General features: G+C 40.8%; 1 protein-coding gene across 1 annotated transcript in view; it reads left to right on the forward strand.

Moving 5' to 3' along the window:
* The window catches only part of cadm1a (cell adhesion molecule 1a), a 488,723-nt gene that overhangs the window by 357,524 nt on the left and 107,906 nt on the right, over nt 1–23,293 (forward strand). The window contains 1 exon segment of the mRNA XM_022196138.2: nt 4,816–4,962. Coding sequence (XP_022051830.2) covers nt 4,816–4,962 — 147 coding nt within the window.

The raw sequence follows: 23,293 nt of genomic DNA on the forward strand, positions 1-23,293 counted from the left end.
TTGTGATTGGCCTCATTATTAATGCAGATGGGAACCTCTTTAAGTCTCCTAACATTCACAATAATGTCTTTTTCATGTTGAAAACCAATTTATTAGTAGTGCACTGTTCTGTCAGGTTGAGACTCTTCTCTGGAAGCAGCTTTTTCATTGATGAGTCTGAAATGTCTAAATCTACAGACTTTAAAATGGTGTTTTGAATATGTGAAAAAAAATAGTGGAGGGGGTTTGGTACTAAACCCTGTGGAACACCAGCGCCGATGGTGAAAGATGTGGGTTTGACCAAGTGGCTGATAGGAAACACCAGTATCCAGCTGCATGTGAGGGCATTCAGGTCCAGACTATGGAGCTTAGCGTCCAGTTTACTTGTGGTAACAGCTTCAAATACAGAGCTGTATCTGATACACAGTAGTGTTCTGTCATAAGCATCTGGCTGTTTTTTTATACTGAGCTGTGTGGAAATGTGTTCAAATAGCTTGGCATGTAAAGTGGTGCTGATTGAGGCCTGCAGTATGGAGTTCTTAAATAGAAAATGATGTAGATGGCAGCAGGGTCATTTAGCCACATCACTGCCAGTTTCTTTGGTAGAGTCTCAATGCTGGTGGATTTGAGACAGAGAAAGGGAGAGGTCGAAGATGTGGGTAAATCCACCTGTAAGCTGGTGAGCAGACCTGGCCTGTAGTAAATCTGATGCTGAGGACCAACCTTATGTTGTGTGTGAGCAGTGTAAGTACCAAGGAAACACTGACTACAGCTGTATTGTTGTCCTGTCAAACCTGGCAAAGAAGCTACTGAGTTTCTCAGTCAGGCTGGAATTGTTTTTGGCGGATTTAGGTAAATTATTATGTTCCTATTTATAGTTTGTAATTCACTGAATGGCTCCATGCTACGGCCGTGGATTGGGGTTCTAATGGAAACTATAATCGGTGGTTTTTGGCAGCACTAATGCTTCCCTTTACTTTGGCTTTAGCTTTGCTGTAAGTGGCAGCACCAATAGACGTAAAGGCTGTGTTCTACTTATACACTTATGTATCAGGAAGTAGTTTCCCTGACTGTAGCATTTTAAGGTAAATCAGTCACAGACTTGGTGCTCAGCATACGTAATATTAGATGACCCAAAGAAAGCATTTTGTGTGTGATTGTAGTTGTTGTGTTTTCTGAAGTCACCGTGGACTTTTTCTGAACCAGACTTTAGTCTGCCTCAAACTTTCATCAACATATCATCTAAAATCTATCAGCATACTGTAGTCATCACTAGAGGATGTTGTTCTGCACAGTCTGATGTTTTGGAGGAAAAACTAAAATGTTCTCTGTGAGCATTTTACTGACAGACTCAGTGTCAGCATTTTTACTTCTTGCAAAAAGCATTAATTAAAACTATTCCCTCGTTATGTCAATAGAAAGCCTAATTTACTTTCAGTTTGTCCTCCTTAAAAATGCATTTGTTGCTGTCAGTTGTATGAAAACAGAATTTCTAAGAGATAAAGTTGATCCAAGTCATTCTCTTTTCCTCAGTGGCCCATTTGTTAAAATTCATGAAGTGATCGCTGTTGAGGAAAGCTTTGGAAAAGGACACGTTTGCTCCTGCAGAAACTTCTAATTCTGTGGTTTGGTACAGAAAGCCACCACAACATTAAAACCACCTGAATAATGTGTGGATCCCCTTCATGCCTCTAAAACATCTTTCACCTGTTCAGTCGTGGACCTCTGGGGAAGTCCTGTGGTGTCTGGCACCAATACTACTTCAGTGGATCCTTTGGGTTCTGTCCGGTTTCAAGGTCAGGTTTCCACAGATTGGACTCGTTCTGGCATCTACCACAGATGCTCAGTCAGATGAGAAGTTTGTACATCAGGTGGGAGATTCATCGTATTCAAATGGTTCCTGAGCAGTTTCTGCAGTGTTGAGGGTGAGCAGTAGCCTAGCCACGCTAGACAACCCACGGCAACGAATTTAATTCTCTGCCAGGGTGGGTCTAGTTACCCTCCATAAGGCTCGAGGTTGGATGCTCCTAAAACTGGCCGGACCAATCACCATGAAGTGTAGAGTCAGAAGGCGGGCGTAACTAAGTGACGACAGAGGCGACGATTCTGACAGAAACAACCGGCACACAATAAACAGTTATCTTTCGACTCGGCTTTGGCCACAGCCCTTAAAAATTTGAAGCTAAAATTCAACTTGAAAGATAAACAAAGGACGGCACTGAAGTGTTTCATTGAGAAGAAAGACGTATTTGGACTTATGCCGACGGGATATGGCAAATCCTTAATATACCAGTTGGCTCCGCTGGTTGGGAAGCTAATGGGACTTAGCCACAATCCGCCGGCGCTCTAGGAACTACGTCAGCCTATTCGTTGCGCTGATTGGTTGTATACCTACCCATTTGCTGCAGAGTGATTTGAAAGACAACCTTTTAGCCCGCCTCCCTCCCTGTCGAGCGTTCCTAGACCCTTGTGTCTTAAGAGCTGGGTCAAGCGCGGCTAGGCTAGGTGAGCAGTGGTGTTTGAAAATATCATGATGGGCTGTGCTTAGTCTGCACTCTAAAACATCGTTTGGACTCAACAAAAGAAAACAACAGTTTGCATCAATCTCTAGGAGTTATGAATATTTCTAATTAAATTATGTTCAGTTAGAGGAATTATCTTTTCCTCTGCAATTGAGGGTATTTTTAATCAACACTCTTAACCGTCTTAAATTTCACATTAAAATAGGAAATCAAAAAGAACAAGTAACTTATCAAGCCTTTTTAATTAACTTAACTCTGCTTGAATTTAGTTTTAAATCAGAAATTTGAATTTAAATTACGCCTCATATGAAGTTAATGTGCCATCGTTATGTCGATCCGACCAATCCAAATTTATTACTAGCAAAGTATGTTTAAACCAGTATATTAGTTTTTTATATCATGCCATTATGCATCTAGTAAAACTCAATTCAGTTTTATTTATATGATACCAATTACAGTTCAAATTGTCTTAAGATGCTTAAAAAGGTTGGAATGTACAAGAATATTTCGGTGTTGTGTCCAAATGGCTCCAGAGAGATGCCAGATGAACGTGGTGTTCTCATGAGATGTTATGAGGTGACCTGTCGGTGGTTTGAATGTTGGGACTGATGCTTTTACAGCATGCTACAGGTTTTCCTTCTGTTTCAGACATATGTGTGGCATAAACATTTTAAATACAGTCAGCTGATTTCCTCCATAGTTCATCAGATTTGTTTTTCTTTGACTGTCTGTTGGTGTCTGTCCGTGGTTCCCTGCAGCCTCCAGCATGCATAGAATAATAATAAATGTATTTACAAAGCGCTTTCAGTCATATGTGTGAATATAAACTATTCTGCTGGGGACCGACATCACCAGCAGCCCCCGCCGGCAGTCTGTGTGCTGTTGGTTTGTAATGATCATTTAAAATAAAGCAGAGGCTTAGCATCAGCTGCAGCAGTAGATGTTCCCCCAAAGCAGAGTCAGAGATGTTATTACTGTAGTTTTTCAAATCAAAGCTGCACAGAGCTCCAAAGAATCCATTTTTCTTTCTTCAGGCAGCGATATTGTTTGTGAAACAGGAAGTGCAGCGATCTAAGAGGAGGCTGATGACCGACGACGGCTGGGACTGATTTCTCTCAGCCCACGGGCTGCTGAGCTGCAGTTTCCTGGTCACTCAGCTCTGTTTAATCCTGTGGTCCACCATTAAACATGAAATGACTGCAAAACAGCTAGCAAAGACAAATTAGAGGGACTGGACTGTATTCTAACCTAAATACCCAGTACATAATCATAATGAGTTAGTTGACTTTAATGCTTCTTCATGAAGCTGTTTGGATGGATGTCTGCTGGTTTATTGGTGGTGTCATGTCTTATAGAGGTAAACTGATCATGTCATTTATAAGAAATATGACTGGAGGAATTTGTGAAAGCCACACATGGTTTCCACTGACACATCTGAGTCAGTTTAAGATGATTCATTGTTTTACACAATAGTACAACGAAATCTGAGTCTCGTCCATGTCTGTGCTAAAAGAAAGACATGTAGTTGTCAGAAGATAAGTATATACAGTTAACATCAAATATGCAATTGTCAAAAAAATAAATATCTTACAATTGTAAAAATTTCAAAAATGCAGTTATAAAAAACATAAACATCAAAATATCAAAATGCAAATACCAAACAAGAACAAAGATTATTTATATAATATATAAACATTATAAACATCTATCAAAACAGATAATGCGAGAATAAAGTGGGCATCAAAGTGACAGCAGTCCTCCTCCAAGGCTGCTCATTCCCGCATATGTCAGGAATGTTGCATTTATTTTATAAATGCTGCATTTGTTTATCAGTTATTGATGATCAGAAGTCACGGCACCATAGAATGTGGCCATTTAATATAGATGTACTCACAAACAAGATGACCTTGCGCTGAGCACACACGTGTGTTCTGCATGTGACCTAAATATGTAGCGGGCGACTCAGAAACACCCCCACAATTTAATCAGTTGTTTCTTCTATCATTTAAGTCCTCAGTGGTGGATTTGTAGTAGGATCACAATCATGATCGTCAGCAGCCAGCTGATGTCGTGTTCACTTGTTGTCATGGCTACAGTGACGACGTGCCGCTATCTGGCAATGATACAGAAATCTTTAGCTAATCCATGGATCCAGACTATACGCTGGATCACTGCCACAATCTAATCACTTGGTCCTTGTGTCATTTCTGATCTTCCCTGAAAATTTCATCCACATCCGTTTTACAGTAATGTTTATTTTTGTCTGTTGTGGCTAAGACACCGATGGTAATGTGTGTGTCTTTGTGTTGTCCAGTTGTGAGTCAGAACCTGGTGACAGACAACGTGTCCGTGGTGGAGGGGGAGATGGCCATCATCAGCTGTCGGGTGAAGAACAACGACGACTCCGTTATCCAGCTGCTCAACCCCTACAGACAGACCATCTTCTTCAGAGACATGAGGCGTGAGTGTTCTATCCGTTATTAGCTCTCCACCTGTAGTCTTTCCACCAGGTGTGTTCAGGAGGAGCTCCAGTGTTGCTCTAAGGAAGTAAACTCTGTTTGACTGGAGGAAAACTACCCAGGCTTCAGTCAGTGATGGATATTTATAGACACTTCCCCTCCGTCTGAATTAACTTTCTCTACAGCTCACTCCAGAGAGTGCAGAGTGGAGCTAAATAACAGCATGAATTCTACAACTAGTGTTGTTCTGCTTTAACACTGGCTCAGTTTGTTCTCTGATGAACCTGAAACAAACATTCACCCAGTGGATAGTGTGAAGAAAAGCATGTGAGCGCTGGTTCTCTGCAATAATCTGTCTAAAAACATGATCAAATCTTCCACTAAGTCTAGTTTTTAAGAGATAATAACTCATTTAGAATGTTCTGTGTCTGTGTTGAACACGGCGATCAACTCTTGGACTTCTCAGAGGGGTGGAGATGTTGAATTATGGAATAAAACTGCAACAATGCTGCTCTGTATGAAAAAGTGTTAATGAGAAAAATAATGTTGACTGAGAGCTCATCATCCGCTCTGGTTGGAATTACTCATGAACTTAGAATAGAAATGTTAATATGTAGATATCTTAATAAGTGCACAATGCATGAATATTAAGAATCTAATCAGTGATATGAACTGGTTAATACCGTAAATGTTCATAAAACTAAACTATTCCTGATCCTACGTCTCTCTAGAGCTCTTTGTATGTATTTTTGGTGACTTCCTGTTAAGAGATGCTCCTATTAAAGAGCTGAACTATGGTCAAAGTTGGACGTTGTTTTATTAATTAGACTCCAGATTCGCTGCCTCTCGACTCCTGAAGCCATTTGCCTGCAGGTTTGTGAGTTAAAGTAGATTCTGTTTGTTTGATGACGAGGACAGAGCCAGATTTCAACACAGACGTACACAGAGCTGAAAGAGTTCCCCCGCTCTGTCTGAACAGTCCGTTTAGTTTAATTATCTCTGTGATGTGACTGCAAGGCGGCTAATTATCTCAGAGTAACGTGTGGACATGAGAGCTTCTTTTATTTACATCAGAGCAGGACTTATAGAAAGCTTTAAACCATTCCAGCGTCTTAATAAACATCAGGTGTGTTTCGACTTCACACAGATATAAATGTGGGGATTAATTTAATGTAATAGTTTTTAGAGGTGACAGAGGCAGATAACAGCTCTGCCATGTCTTTATGTGGCCGATATTAAACGTGTCTCATTCTAGCGTGAAGCATTTTGCTGTGGAATCAATGATGCATTTATATCGGCTCATAAAATTAGACAGATATTTATTATTTATGAGTTTATTTAGGCTGTAGTTGGAGCATAAAGCTGATAAATGACGGTAAATCTGATCAAACGTGTAGTCTAACCTTGTGAACATTAATTAATATTCTCTTACTTTTCTTGTACTTCCAGTGTGAAGTTTGACCCGCATGTCTGCAGCCAGATTACTAAAGAATGAGGTTAATATAACCTCCCAAACATGTTTAGCTCTCAGCTTGTCTGCATTAGTAAAAGCAGCTCATATCCCTTAACATTTAATGACCTGGCTGTTTATTCCTATCCAGCGCTGTTTAGCTGCACACACTCTCCTTTACTCTATCCTGCCACATTCTGCCTTCTTTCATCGTGTTTTTAAGGCATGTGTGCAGATTGTTGACCTCCTCAGGGAAGACTGTTGACCTCAGTGGCTGTAGAGCAGGAAAATGATGTTGTAAGTCCAGAAAATGCAGATGCTGTTGTGGAAAACCTTCTCCTGCTGATGGTGAGCAAAAGCTGCAGGTCTTTATTTCTGTCTTTAGCTGTTCCCATAAAAAAAAAACATTCATAACATGCAAAGATCTTTACGGTTAAAAAATCATGGAGTCTTCAACCAGGATTAACCTTCAGTGTCCTGTAGGAAAGTCTTCCATCTATCCCATCATACCTCCTGTTCTCACTGTCTCACCTGATCAGAGGGAGAAATCCTGGTAAATAAGCTACATTTCTAAAAGTGTGCAAAAGGAGCCAGGAGGAGGGGCAGGAATCTACGTTCCTCAAAGACTGCTTCAGTTAGAATATGCTAAAAGGCCAAACAAACACACTGCCTACCCCAGCTTTAAGAAGAAAACATTCATATGTTGCATATCTGTTAAATATTCATGCTTATCTGTGATATTTAGTCAGGGGTGAAAGTGAGTCGGAACGGTCCGGTACTGTGTTCCGGCAAAAGATCTGGTGGTGGTACGCCGCTCTTCCACCGGTATCTATGGGTACGCTGCCCAGCTGCCTGCTATCGACCGTTCACTCAGCAGTACGTGAGCGCGCATGTGTGTCTACTTTCCATAACACAGCGACTGCTATGGCCAGTAGCAGCCAATAGCAAGTAGGTGCGCTTGATTTATTGCACTGGGACATTTTTCACAACTCGTCAATAGACATCAACAAGCGTCGTTTGCGCCGGAACGGGGCGAGCAGTAAATTACACCTGAAATTCCACATGTTCTTGTGATTGGCTGAAAAACTTTAAACTGGATTTACAACGGTTATCATCGACAGAAGCATATTTTAAATAAAAACGGAGAGAAGCACTACAAAACAGTCAAAAAATGTTTGTCAAAGTAATAATGCAGAGGAAAATAACCTCTTTGATTAAAGGAAAAGACAGGGACACTGAAGAAGGGTTACCACAGAAAATCAGAAACTAACTACTACTGGAACTACTTTAGGCCTCTTTGGAAATTTTTTTAGGTGATGAGTTTTGATGTTTAGTTCTATTCTGAGTGTTTGCTCATGACCTCATGTCTGTTCTTAGAGCTTTGTATTCTGGATGTTTATCAGTGTTTCAATTAAAGCAAAAAGTTTACCATATTTTCAAGTGTTATTAAAGGCATTAGAGGAAATTTAATTTCCTACGACTTTGAACGTAGCATGCGCATGCGCACATACAACCTCTCCCTCACCCCCCCTCTAACCTCCCCCCTCTTAACATTTACGAAGAAACGCCCCCCTCCAGAAACTTGCGTAGGACTCGTGAAGTTGTCTTTTACGGCTGGGTCCCCCTGGATCTTTATCTGCCATTATGTAAAAAAAAGATGAGCAAAACAAGTCGCCAGCTAACTACGAAGCTATACCAAAGCAACACATACAGAAAACACGTAAGTCCAAGGCGTACGTAATCTACGTAACTAGGCCTGAGCCGGAAGATTTTTGATTGACAGGAAAGGGAGCAAACCAAACGCCTCGGTCCGAGCGCGTTGATTGGCCGATGTTTTTCAGGTCCTGCCATGTCCACAGTTATTTATTTATTTTTAATTCTTTTAGAGACCATACATACAAGTCCACTAAAGGTCAGTATATTCATTTTATGTGAATCAGACAAATTAAACAAAAAAGAACATCCTCCATCATGCCTTTAATTCCTACCTATTCCATTGGCCTGCAGTAAAATTTAATATGTTTTTTTTTTGTTTGTGTTTTAACTTTGCTATTTTAAAATGAATGAAGTTAGAGCGAGACAAGGGTTTTGGTAATGGTACCGGTAAGAATTTAAAACTACCTTCACCCCTGTATTTAGTCCTGACAGCTGCAGCTTTGTGAAACTTTGCATGGTTTTATTTAGACAGCTCTAAGCAGCAGACACTGTGGCCTTCAGTCCACCTTTTAGAGAACTTATCAGAAAACAGGATCTTTGCAAATGAACCCAAATATTTTATTAGACTAAAGCTAAAAACATAAGAACTTAGCTGCAGTTTCTGGAGTGAATCCTTCTGCTTTCTAAGAACCACTATGATATCGCTTCATAAAAACGTGGATTTGGCTGAACTGGTCAACCCTCTGAACCCCAAACACGCTCTGGATGTCTTTTGCTCCTTCTTAAATCAGACCTGCAGAATAAAGTGATTTTGATGAAACATCGCATTTTCTAAGCTTAGATTTGGTTTATTTTGCCAACAGAAACGGGAGTAGTTCACAGACCGTCAAGAAGTTTAAATTTTAAGGTTTCTTTCTGATGAATTATATTATATATCTTTGAAGACATTTCCTTTAAAGCTGCCGGCAGGTAAACGTGTCAGATGATGAACTAATTCTCATTTATCTGAAAAACACAATCAGTGGCTTTAATATTGGCATCAGTTGTGCTGCTCTTCGTTGTTTTTCTGCTCTCAGTCTGACCCACAGCAGCCTCCTATAGATCATAATATCTAACCTTCTCCCACACACCGAATCTAAACCGAGACAAAACCAAGAGAGTCGGAGCACAAACGCTATATTTTAGTCTGAATTCAAATTAAGTTGTTACATCCCATAATATTACCAGTTAACATTAATGAACTTAATTCTAAGCATTAACTGATACGTTTTATTCTAGTAATTAAGCATCCAATAATAAATTTCCAGAAGATTTTAAAATATAATGCATAAAATCAAAGTTTAGATGCTGTAACCAGGTTTAGGAGGAAACTGAAGGTGATTTTTGGGAATCAACACCGTGATGACAACAGGAGAGAAGTTCTTTATCTGAGAAAATCACAAAAAAAAAAAGCACATAATCGGATGAGTTTCTGAAGATGGAAATGAGCAGAGCACTCTGACCATGTTAAAGACTGCTGCAACAGTAGTAAAGATCAGAAAACAGAGAGAATATTGAATTTAAATTCTTCAGGTGGACAGAAATCCAGCTTTAAATGACGATGCTGTTAATGCTCCTTGTCTTATAGAAGTGGAAATAGGTGGTTATCTGCTAACATAGAACTCATGTATTTACGAGTTTGTTTCAATCTGTAACTCTGAAGCAAACATGGTTCAACTGGAACATCTTGTATTTATATAAAATATATTTATAACACTAAAGTAATGAAATAAAAGTTCAGTTTTCTTCGAAAGTTCAAGACTGTGCCTGTAAGAATCAAAAACTGGACCAGATTTAAATTTGGCTGCTGAAATCGTCTATCCGTGCAGTGAAACAGAATCCCAGTGCTGCTACCTGGAACGTTTCCTGCAGGTCTAATATGTAAACACGTCCAACACCATCTGTGATGAATCTCTTCAACTGTGTCTAAACCCTTCAACTTGGATTTTTGGTAAAAGGGATGAAGTCACAGGGAAGTAAATCTGGTGAGTAGAGCAGGAGTTGTGTCCAAAATACCGTGTTTGTGATCAACACACTGTGAAGAGATGAAGGCTCGTTGGAGAACCACTGGGACACAGTTTAAGTCTTCTGCACCGTAGTTTCCCCTCCATGTTTTCCCCTCTATACACCGTTTAAGTAGAACTCTGCACTGGAGGATAAATTCACTTTGGACAACCGTGAGAATGTTGAAGGAGCAGGTCCTGGTGCTCCGGACTTCATCGCAGGAGCTTCAGTAGAAATCAACTGGACTTCTCTTGTAGGTTCTTGAAAACCTCTCACCTAGCCTAGCCGCGCTAGACAACCCACGGCAATGAATTTAATTCTCTGCCAGGGTGGGTCTAGTTACCCTCCATAAGGCTCGAGGCTGGATGCTCCTAAAACTGGCCAGACCAATCACCATGAAGTGTAGAGTCAGAAGGCGGGCGTAACTAAGTGACGACAGAGACGCGACAATTCTGACAGAAACAACCGGAAACAACTAGCCTAGCCGCGCTAGACAACCCACGGCAACGAATTTAATTCTCTGCCAGGGTCGACAACAAAAACGACAAGTCGTTGAGCTCCATTAGCACCGACTCTGAATAATCTTTCTGTTAACATGTCTGTAATATACTTGAGCTTCACCCATTGACTGTATAAATAAGGCTTCACCGAACTACCGCATCCTCTGGATTTCCGGCGCTTTAGGAGCCTATTCGTTGCGCTGATTGGTTGTATACCTACCCAATTGCTGCAGAGTTATGTGATAGACAACCTTTTAGCCCGCCTCCCTCCCCGTCGAGCGTTCCTAGACCCTTGTGCCTTCAGAACATGGGTCTAGCACGGCTAGGCTACCTTTCACCTTCATCCAGGAGACTTCTTCAGTTGTGACCGACTCGTATCCAGAATCTATCATCTCTCCAGGTCACATGGCTGATGGGCCTTTAACCACCAGGACCACCTGGCTGCAGATCTGAATTGTTGTGAAACCAGCTGCTCCACCAACAATGACAATGACTGATGTGTTTTCCGGCTCATGACAGTTATTTACACGTGTGTCCGTAAACATGCACCACAGAAAGTTTCAGACCTCTCTGAGCACACCGTGTTTGATTTGACTTTATAACTTACACACGGAGTTCTCTGCCACTTCCACAACTTATTTTTCATATTTTCCACATGTTCATAGAGTTGTGGATTACTCCCACAGGGTTTCTGATGTCACACTATTTTTATCTTATTATTTGACCACGTATGACCACAAACACAGACTGAACATGCACTTTTAACTCTGTTATTTCTCCATTCCGGTCCACCAGAGACTCAGAGTCCACCTCCTCCTCATTCATGGCCTTTCAAACATTCCTCCTGCTCACCACGAGGCCACGCTGCAGAAAGCCCTCATGCGTATGCTAAACCCAGCCTGGCATTTATCTCTTGTTGTGCCAAGCCGTGGTGAGCCGGCTGTCAAGGGCAAGGTGTTCTTCTGTGACGGGGCTCCTTGATCTCCTGTGATCCCTCCCAGGCATCTTCTCTGCAGCTGCACCGCTTCATCATGACTTTACCTCCACCAAAATATCACATCTGCCATCTCCGTCTGAACCCGCAGCGGTGGATTATGTTTGCCAGGGTGAGATGGAAAGAGGCAGAACTCGAGGAGAGTTTTGAAACCGGCTTCAGTTCGTGTTGGTCATCCTTTTGTTACCGCTCATGTTTGCTAAAAGCAGCTCTCGTGCTCTCACTCAGCCGTTTCATTCAGTTCAATCACTTGTATTGAAGCTGAAATGTGACTCAGGAGATGCATTCCTTTCCTTCTGCATCCCCGTCTTTGCGCCGCTGCTTCAGATTTGTGTTTTGTGAATTTAAAGGGCTATTCCAGACATTTACCTCTGCAGTTCTCTGAATGGGAGGCGACTTCCAAGAGACCAAACATCCAGAGTTTCTTTTGATTCCTAACAAGCTCCTAAAACACCGGAGAATACAGTAAATAGCATGCAGCCCTCTCTTCTTCTGATAAACAACCTCATCTTCAGTTTTTCTCTGTACTGTAGTCTCAGAGCTGACATAACCCCCGATGAGATAATCAGCTGCTATTTTACCCGCCTTGACAAAGCTCCTCCAGTGCTGCAGAGGACAAGTGCTTCCACCCGCTGAATCCTACGATAAGCACGTCTATGTGAGGAAACCTGGAGCTGTTATAGCTGAATGACCTGCATTCCCCCGTTGTACCTTCAATAAACTGTAAACTCCACAGTTAAGACGTAGCAGAAGAATGCTGGCTTTCCATTTTCACCTCAGTCTAATCTGCAGCGGTTTCTTTATGTGAAGAGACAAACATAGCAGCCAGAGAACACACAGATGGAACAATGGCCTTTTAATATGTGAACATCGCTGTCTACTTTCAGAAGTAGTGAAAACCAGCTGCCAGGTGGAGATTAAACCTCCAGATGTCTTAGAGAGACCTATTGCATTACCACAGATGATCAATGTGTCAATGATATTCACCTAAATTAGCTTCTTCTTTTTTTAAAATCCTCTGAACCCTATAAAGCTCTTTGGTGCATCTCAAAGTCATGCTGTTTTTAAAATCTTGCTGAAATGATACCATTTACCAGAAACAAAAACTGTACAAACAGAAACAATTGTCAGATTTTTAACTTTCTGGAAGTCCTTGAACTCCTCATCTGTTAAGATTTTCCATTTTTCTGACAATTCTTTATCAGTTTTGTTGGGGAAATTAACCCAGTTTGGCTTAAAATTGTAATATTTTAGCAAAATCTATGTATTATACACATCTAATTTTAAAAAATTGCCAAAACAAATTGTTTGCATTAAACAGATTCTGTTGAAAATGAAAAATTCTGCATTCTGGGTCACAGCCATTGTCCTGCCCTCGCGCTTTGCTAGGCAGACAGATAACCATCACCTCAGAAAAAAAACACACCGCTGTTCCTTTTGTCGCCTATTTATTTGCTGGATGCATGGCATGGATTTTTGATGAACGAGTGAATGTTAAACTGTAAACAAGAAACAGAATATTGTGTATAAGCTGATATGTAAAGAATAAATCATAATGCCTCCTGACTACTATACACAGCAGAGTACATCTAAAAAAGGCTAACAGGCTAACGCTAGCAAAAGGCTAATTAGCGTCTATGCGGAGAGAACGGCCATCAATCTGAAAACCGCTGGAGATTGAGCCCATCAGGAACATTACAACAGCTCAGAAACCTCTGTTATTCAATATTATAATAAATTAAAACTCTAAGTAGTAAAATGTTCATACTATGTGGAGTAACACCTGGGGAGAAATGTATACATGTGGATTGATTTTTTTTCCTTTGGTAAAATAAACAATGCAAACAAAATAATCAAGAAATTCAACTTTTGTTTTTGCTTTTTTCTGATTTTTGGTGTTATAATTTGTCGTATTGCTTGTGTTGTTTCCACTCAGGACTTTATTTTACTGTTTAAAATAGTTGGAGTTGAGAGAATTAATATTCTAAACTAACCCACATTACAAATAAAAAGTGAAAAAGCCGTGATGTGTTTGACAAAACAGCCCCTTTAATTAGGTTTTTAAATGACACCTCGCTGCATTATTTACCGTTATCCCCTAAACTCCTGCTGGTAGCATTATGAATGTCTGCAGGCCAGTCTCATATTTACATGACAGTGTGTTTTAGTTATGGAAAAAATGGCTGCATCTTTATGAGATTATTTTCTATTCTCTCATCGTTCCAGTTATTTTTTTATTTTTTTACAGTTTATAAGGGTATATAAGTGAAGCTACTGGACATGAAGTGAAACAGCAGCAGGATTTATAGGAAGAGAACATGCAGCGGCCATTCCTGCTAAAAGCATCTCGCCTTGTTCTGGAAAACATAAATGGTTCTGATGAGAATTATCTGCGGAGGTCGGCCTCTAGTGGAGACTCATGAGTGAGAAGAAAAACGCTGCTCCCTAAAATGTAAAACGAACCAGAGAAGTTGGAAAGAATCCTGATGAGGGATGGCAGCATTTCCTGTGGTCAGATTCAGACGAAATATTTCTGCTTTGGGTGTTTGCCGTGGAGGTGATGGAGTGGAGATGAGAGGCATAGATGGTCTATCAGTGTTCCCAAATACTCAGAGATGACTCTTATTGTGAAGAAGTTTGGCAGGATATGAATTCTCCAACATGACAATGATCCAAACAATCACAGGAGGCCTCTGACCTGGCCGAGGACGTTACGTTCCTGGACATGAAGCCAGGAGAACATGTTGAACAAGTAGCATAACAAATGCCTCTAGGAGAAGAAGCTGGAAAGAATGAAATCTCTGTGTATAGACGGGCACCATGGTGGACGTAGAAAATATTAAAAAATCAATAAATAAATTCAGCTTTTTGCCTTTAAGCTTCAAGGAACCAGACATTCTGTTTTCACTCTTCTAGGAATTTGGCTAAAAACATGTAGAACTGAATTTAATGCACAGAATTTCTCATCATTTCAGTGTTTTAGTGACACTGACCAGATCAGCTCTGCTTCATATATACGGTGTAATTATTAGTTTATTTTTTACATTTTCACTATCATGGGACAAAACATTACAACACTTTTAAAATATGAAAAGAAATGTGACTAGATTTTTACGTCACAGCATGTTTTTGTATAAAAATGTAAAATAGCAACGTTAACTGGTTCTTTGTGCAATAATACAAATATAGCTCATTTACTACTTACCTAGATTATTTTTCTGTGTACATTTTACTTTTTATGTTTACCCGTGTTTATATTTTAGGATCTATATATTATACTTGGGTTTACAAGAGCAAATTTCATCTTAAAGATCAGTGAACACTTCTTGATTCTGACAACTGTGACTGACAGTAGGCGGTCGTGTCTCACGGTGCGTCAAAAATGAAATTAAAAATTCCCAACGCTGACCTCAGTGACCCGTCTTCACTCGTATCAAAGCTAGCAGCCGCCGTTGGAAGCCGTCATCTTCTGCTGTTCGATCATCTTCTCATTAGAAAGGGCTTCATTGTGTTCATGTTCAGCAGAAACAGCAGGACTTTCTCTATTCTCACTCCTGGTTCTCCAGCAGCTCTTCACGTGGAGCATCTGAGGAGCGTTTTATTAAATTTCCAGTGAGGTTAAATGCTTCGGGCCTCCTGGGGTCAGCGATGGAGCACTGATCCATTGTAGTCCCGTCATGTTCCCAGAGATCGTATACTTCCTGGTGATTTTCTGTTCAGATGTCCTGGAGACAGAAAACAAAAATGACTGCTGCTTTGAAGTTTAGCTTTTGGCAGTTTGAGTCCGACTGTCTTCTTAATTCAGTCCACAACAGCGATATTAAACCTTTAAAATGACTCCTAATTGGTGAAGTGAATTCAACAAAACTTCAGCTTCAGCATGTGATGGTTAAAAACGAACCAGCTAATAAAGAAAAGTAGTTATTTATTTAATGTTGTCTTGTGATTAGCACATCCAGCATACTTGTTGGGTAGGTCTTATGTTTGGTTTTTAATATAATAATGTAAATTTATCTGAAGTGTCTGAGCCCCATAAACCCGCCGGTAGGTTTAAATATTTGATAGCTTTGAAAAATCTCCCAAATGGCACCATTTATCAGAGCGAGAAACTGTAAAAACAGAGAGAATTATCATCTGATAAAGAACTTTCTGATGATCCTGATGAAGCGGTGATATTTGAGCAAAATCACTAACATGTTTTCTGTAGAAATTGCCAAAAAATTAAGAGTTTGCTCTAACCTAAACATTCTGCATTTGTAGTCGCAGCTGTGAATCTATCAGTGGCTCAGCTGGGACCGACAGTTACGTGACAGAAATTCAGAGTTTTCAACTGAATTACATACATGAAAACCAATTAAAAACGTAAACGATAAATATTTCAAGAGTTGCACGTGTTCATTAGTGCTAGGAGAACAAGTAGTCTTATGCTTGTGTTTCTGAACTTAGTTTTTCTCTCCTTTTCTTGTGTTTGATTGCATTCTAACTGTCAACACCTCTGAGTTCACTGCTTCTACTCATGGTTGAGCTGTTTCCACAGAAAGCTGAAGGACTTTATAAGGAAAAAAAAGAGTAAAAATGAAACACGAGCAACATTTAGAGGGTCCAACAGGTAGAATGAGAATGTAATAAACGGGAACGAAATAAACACACGCTAAAGGGAAAAAGCCAAAGGTAAAGCGGCTTCTATAGAAATAGAAGTTATTAAAAGAGAAAGAATACATTACACTGTTTTGAGGGAAAACAGCTGATCTAAATAAGATGCCGGGCTGAATGTGAAGACGGGGCGGGCTGTGTGAGGAAGATAAAAGCCCTCCTGAGTCGTAATGATCACTGAAGCTCCACGTTGAGGGTTTTAGGTGGTGACTGGACTCCACCGGGGAGGAGGTGGTTATAAGAGCGTAATTACCCCCCGCCCCGCCCCGCCTCGCCCACTCTGACACCCAATAATAAAACTTTGATGTGCTCCTCTCAGAAAGTAGCAGCAGCCACTAATCACAAATGATTGCAGCCACTTAGGCGAGGCACACTCATCATCCTGCTCTCTGGATGGGAGAAGAAAAACTATTCAAATGAAATGCAGGAGAAGAATGGAGATTAATCAATAGAGGAGAAAAGGAAAAAGCAGGAATGAATTAAAATCATGCAGTCAGCAGAGGTGAAAAGGGGGAAGTAAGAGCCAGCGGAGGACTTATGCAGCCCAATCCTCTTATGGTTTGTTTTAAACTTTTTAAAGTCCATGCGCTCTAATTTTCCTCCAGTTTCAGTTCAGAGATCACAGCAGTCTGATGGATAAATAACCGTTTGGAGACGAACCCGCCTTCTCCCATTTTTACCTCGATTTGAATGTAATTTTTGGGTGTTTATGATAATTTCAATCCATGAAATATTTATTTTCCGCCACTCAAAGTGACCATTTCATGCAAAGTCTCAGAAAGGAGGACTGAAATGGTAAAAGGTTGGACTGCAGAACGTCGTCTGGTTGGATTAGCCGTCATTTTCTGCTTCTCTAACCACAGACTCACCTGTAATGAGGGCTGCCACTATCCACTGCTGGAGTCATTAGTTTTCCTCAAACACATTAAAAATGACTGTTTCATTTCAATTTGATGTGATTTTGATGGACTGTATGTCTCTGTATAATGGAGCAGCATGACAACTAACAGCAAAGGGACAAACTGGAAACTCCGGGGTGATAAAAGCTCAGTTTTCTGCTCCTTTTGTATTTTTCTTCATTTTCCACTGCAGTAGAAAGTCCTGCACCTCTATGGAAGCAGCACATAACCCAGAAATGTCTTTGTACATTGTTACACACTTATAATCTTCATAAAAAGAAGAAAAACTAACAAAAGTTGAACTTCTTTGATTGCTTATGTGACAAGAATTGAAAAACGTGGAATACTTTTCCAGGTGCCCCCAGGTATGACCAACGCTGAGGGGAAATGTTGATTCTACAAACCATAAATCATTTCTAATTAGCTTCCATGCCTGTGTGATATCTGCTCAGAGTAAACACTGCCTACAGTTCAGCCGAGTTCTGCCAAAAAGTACCCAGACTTTTGACTGTTGATTGGACTGTGGCTTTATGGTTGCACCGAGGAGCACAGAGGGTTTTTGGTTTTTTTACTGAATCTGGTGAAAGCAAACGGTTCATTTTTTTCTGATTTATTTTGTTTTGGTAAGAGATTTTGTTGAGATATTGTGATTGTTAAGCTCACAGTTGGTTAAGATTCCCAGCAGTCTTCCATATGACAGATAAATAGTTCAAGAACCGTCGAAAAGTTCAAAGTTTTTCAACGATTCCCAACCCTGCTGTGGTGAACTAACCCAACTCGAACTGTGCCCAGTGTTCAATGACCTCTTGTGGCCTCTGCTATTATGATTTCCCATCCAAATGTCCTTGAGCAGATATTGAAATTCTCCATCAGAATGTTCCAGCCATGTGAAAAGCACTTGCTCAAGTTGAAATATGGGAATGACACAGAGTCCATTTGGTATTTAATGTTCTAAGTGCTGACAATGGCTGTAGTTCAGTCAATCTTCCGATATCATTTATGTGCCGACAGAGAATTAGCTCCATTGTGTCTGTGAAGTTAAACCTTTGGAGAGTTCCTACAACATAAAAGACGGGCAAAATTCAGAGTGTAATTAAAAATGAGTGGTATGCTTCCTTTTATAATGGAAAGTTTCATGGCTGTTCCCAAGCAGTGGTTAGAAACTAAGTAGAAGCTGACTGATATATCAGCTGGTCGGGATTATTAGTTGTTATTGTCCTGTCCTGGATATAATATCAGTATTAGCATAGGTGCTGTTTGATGGCATCATTTAGAAATGGTGACAAGAGAGCAGCTTCGAATTCCATCCATCCATCCATCCATCCATCCATCCATCCATCCCTCCCTCCCTCCCTCATCCTTCCATCCATCCCTCATCCATCCATCCCTCCCTCATCCTTCCATCCATCATCCATCCATCCATCCATCTGTCCATCCATCCCTCATCCTTCCATCCATCCCTCCATCCATCCATCCATCCATCCATCCCTCGTCCATCCATCCATCCATCCATCCCTTCATCCCTTCCTCATCCTTCCATCCATCCCTCCATCCATCCATCCATCCATCCATCCCTCGTCCATCCATCCATCCATCCATCCATCCATCCATCCATCCCTTCATCCCTTCCTCATCCTTCCATCCATCCATCCATCATCCTTCCATCCATCCATCCCTCATCCTTCCTTCCATCCATCCCTCATCCTTCCATCCATCCTTCCATCCATCCATCCATCCATCCCTCATCCTTCCATCCATCCCTCATCCATCCGTCCATCCATCCATCCATCCCTTCATCCCTTCCTCATCCTTCCATCCATCCCTCATCCTTCCATCCATCCATCCCTCATCCTTCCATCCCTCATCCTTCCATCCCTCCATCCTTCATCCATCCATCCATCCATTCCTCATCCATCCATCCATCCTAGATTTTCAAGAAATCTTTAATAAATCATCATTTATATATTTTGTTATCATTATTATTTCTGAAATGTACTTTGTTTACCAGTCTGTCCGTTACACTACATTGTTTGAATGTTTGTTTGTTAATGTTAAAATTTCAATGAAAATATTTTGGGGAAAAAAATCATTTAAAAACTGTTGGGTTTTTTTGTTTATATTTTGTGGGTTATCTCTGTCGATATATTAAATACATGTAAATATTAATTTGGTGTTCTGGAACATTTAAATGTGAGAAATATGCAAGAATAAAACATTTATTTTTTATGGCACCGTACATGCACTTATGTATGTATATTTATGAAAAAAACGTGCTAGTCTTCTGAATTGGGATATTTTACCTCCTAAAAATCAGCATTGGTCTGTAAATCCCAGCATCAGTCGGTCTCTAAAGCTGAGTTCTTTGGAGAACCCTCCTGCTTTGGCTCCTTTCAGTCCATCTACCCACAAATCCACACATTTACTTCCTTACTGCTGTAACGTTATGCTGTTTACTGCTCTGGCACTCACCGCCGAGTAGTTTCCCTTCATTTAAAGTGAAGAGCGTTCACAGTACCATAAACATGAATGCACAGAGTGAAGTATAGGGTTCATTAAAGCTGTTTGCTAGCAGTGACTCTGAGTCAGCTGCCTCTCAGAGTCTCCTTGGCTTCACTGTCTTATCACTGCTTTTAAATGAGCTTCATCACCATCAGCTGTAAAAGGGAAAAGCAAAAGCATCAGATAATTTACAGCCTTTCAGAGTTTGGACAGACCTCCCTGACTATCAATGACTTTAGTCTGCCATCTGTGACGTCGATCAGATCTGATAGGACCAGAGGAGAACCGAGCTAAAGGTCACCCTGTTTCCTGTACACCTCACAAAGACGAGGGGAATCTGTCTTCCAGTGTGCTGTGATGAAGCAGTAAAAGAAGTGCCTGCAGTGTTTCTCTGTAGTCCAGAAAGGTTGGGTCCTGCTGTGTTAACCAGGCTGCTCTCCAACATCCGTCCTTGTATCTTCCTGAGCCGGCGGTGTTTTCGTCCCAGACCTCGAGCTTCAGGGAACCGTGTCCTTGCCTCGCTGCCACGGCGCCTCCTTTCAGCACGTATTAGAAAGTATTTATTTATTCAGCTCATGCTTTCAGCACAATGCCTTATTTAGAAGTGACACATAAGCGGATTATGAGATCTTTGAGAAACGCTTTTATGAAATGGATTATATCTGATTGGCACGCGTTTCTCAAATTGTTGACACGCCAAATATTCATTCAAAAATAAATAGGATGCTCATCAGGACGCTGCAGAAGTTTTTTGGGTTTTTACTGGCTGAGACGTGACATTTACTAAAGGGACTGTGTGCATTTTGTGTGCAATAACTTTTATAAAGTTGGCAACAAATTCCACAAAGAATGATTTGATATCAGACCACTGGCAGCTGCTCCGGGTTCAGATACACCCCCTGTCAAAAGTTTTGAGATGGCTTCTAATTTATTTGAATAAGAAAGTGTCTCAAAACTTTTGACAGGGGGTGTACATATCCAGGATTCTTTATGACCATATTTATTCTCTAATAACATATTTGTTGTTTGATGTTTCTTCTTTATTCAGTAAATCTGGCATTATGACTTTTGGCAAGTGTTTTAATCATTTGATGGAAGAAAATCAGCGATCAGAGCTTTGTGACCAGTGATAAGGACAGTGTCATCTGCACTGGTCTGCAAGTGGAGTAGCAAAGAAGAAGTATGAGGGTTTTCTCATTTGATGTTCCTGTTGTTGATGGTCGCTGCATTGCTAAGAGTAGAAAGGACAAAAAACCTGAGGTTGTGAATCAGTGAGGGGAACCAGTCAACTCGGCCCCATACCAAGTCGGCCCCTAGCCTTTGGTGTCAAATAAACAATTGCAGGCAATGTTCACAGTGTCATTCACAAACTGCCTGTAATTGCTGTCAAAATAGCCCTGTATTACTAACAATACAGTCATTTACTGCAACACAGGCCTGAACTAACCGTGACGTCACCCGTTGGTTTCAACGCCGAGAAAATGAAGCCCGGATTTTGCTACTTCCTGGTCGCCATTTTGGATTTTTTGGAGCCAGTGACGTAAAAAGCGTAATCAAATGGGCTGGACTGGAGAGCAACTAGGGGCAGGACCAGTCTATGCGACTGTCAATCAAGTATAGCCACACCCCCTGGCTCCGCCAACTTTAACGATTTATTTAAAATTCAGTATTGATTTATTTTAAGATCGGCCACCTGATCTCTCATTTTGACCATGAAAACTAACGGGGGAAAATCCTGAGCTGTAGAACATCAGTCTATCAAATTTTATTTTTTCCAAAAATGAATTGGGGTCTATGGAGAAAAAGCTTTTGGAGCCAACCCTAGCGGAAGGCGTGATATTGCAAGTTTTTGACACTTCCGGGTGGACTTCATTTTTGGAGCCAGATGCTCCGTCCAACTTTATATACAGTCTATGCTGCAACAACTGAAGTCACTGCCTGTAATTGCTGTCATAATGGGGCTGAGTAGACTAGGGGCCGACTTGGTATGGGGTAGACTTGGCTGGGAACCATCAGTGAGACATCCCAAACGTGTGAACATCCAACCACACATGTTTGGGTCACTACAGCGTGGAGACTGGCTGGGCTGTTTGTCTGAAACAAAAGAATCCACTGAGATTCTCAAAGAATAAGTTCAACCTTTTATTAAAGAAAAAGGATAATCAACTCATGATAACGTGCACAAAGTTATAAAGTAATCCCAGGATCAAAGAAAAATAGCAGTCAACGAAAAATAGGACGACCCAGCGCACCCCCTCAGACAATGAAAAGAGTCAAGAAAGGTGAACGGGTGAATAGATTTGCTTAATTATCCCGCCTATATCCATGTGACCCGCTGTCCCTCCATTTAACATGATCACAAAATAATATCATAACCTCACAGACACAAACAATCAATATGGTAAAGGTCTGCACACTTTCAGGCTCCAAATAAATAGTCATTTCAATCATTGCTAATCATTTCTTTAAAAAGAAGTAGAGAAATGACAATTGTATAACTCACAAAGAACCTGAAAGAGACCTCAGCGTGACCCATCCATCCACCCCAGCCTCCTCCCTGCATGGACTTAGTAGATCTAATCATCATTATAAGAGCTGTTAGAATCCTCTGTGAGTCGATCTTTTCTTTCTAAAACGGCTTCATTGGCTTCCATGTCGACTGAGAATGATGAGAGCAGGAGAGATACGTTTTTCTTCTGCTAGACTCAAAGTGTAAAGAGCTAAATGAAGCCTTTGGAGGACAAAATGAGAAACGCAGTCGCAGCTAAAATGATATTGGCTGGAGAGATTTCTACAAACGGTCGTTTTCCTTCGAAACAAAGATGGAACCTCCAGAGCAACGACTGCTGCCGACATCTCCGAGTCGGGAAAACGTCCAAGAAACAACGCACCAGCCACCGTTTCTTCAGCTGAATGTACCGTCACGTTCCGTCTGTTCCTCAGTCGTGGTTCGTTTTCAGTCCTCTTATTTCGGGAGGATTAGAAAAGGGAAAGGGTGAAACAAAACCAGAAAATCCTGTCGTCCTTAAAGACAGATGGAATCATGGGATCTATATGTTGCTGTTTATTGTCCTACCGCGTCCAGTTTAATATCGATTACGGTCTTTCGTGCCGGCTTCGTCCACTTCAGGTCACATTCTGCATCTGGTGACCCGGAGACCTCAGCTATTGATTTCTGCACTCCTCCAATCTCATTTACAGACAAAATGAATGCATCGCATAAGAGCACAGTATAGGATAGTGTTATAAATATTTGGTTGGATTCCACCCCTCGTCTCTTTCCTTAATAACGTTAAGAGCAGCTTTGCCTCTAGAAAACAGGTAGAAGCTTTTATTTTTTATTTCCATGCATCTGTTGCATCAGGATGTTTGAATCTGGGAACATTTAATTGAATTAAATCATCAGGATTAGAGGCTGACCTCTCGTTTTAATGAGGGCTAACGAGGCTTTTGACTGAGCTCCACTAATTAGGGGCATATTATTCATCTGCCACCATAAGGCTTTCATTGTGCTTCCACAAAAGAAACTAATAGCTGCACTAATGGAAACAAGCATGCAACTTCTCCCTTTTTCATTCATTTTTGATTCCTTTTTTTTTTTTGGCAAATTTAAAGAACTTGTGTGTGGCAGAAAAAAAT

Source organism: Acanthochromis polyacanthus, chromosome 17, assembly GCF_021347895.1.
Source record: "Acanthochromis polyacanthus isolate Apoly-LR-REF ecotype Palm Island chromosome 17, KAUST_Apoly_ChrSc, whole genome shotgun sequence".
Lineage (NCBI taxonomy): Eukaryota > Metazoa > Chordata > Actinopteri > Pomacentridae > Acanthochromis > Acanthochromis polyacanthus.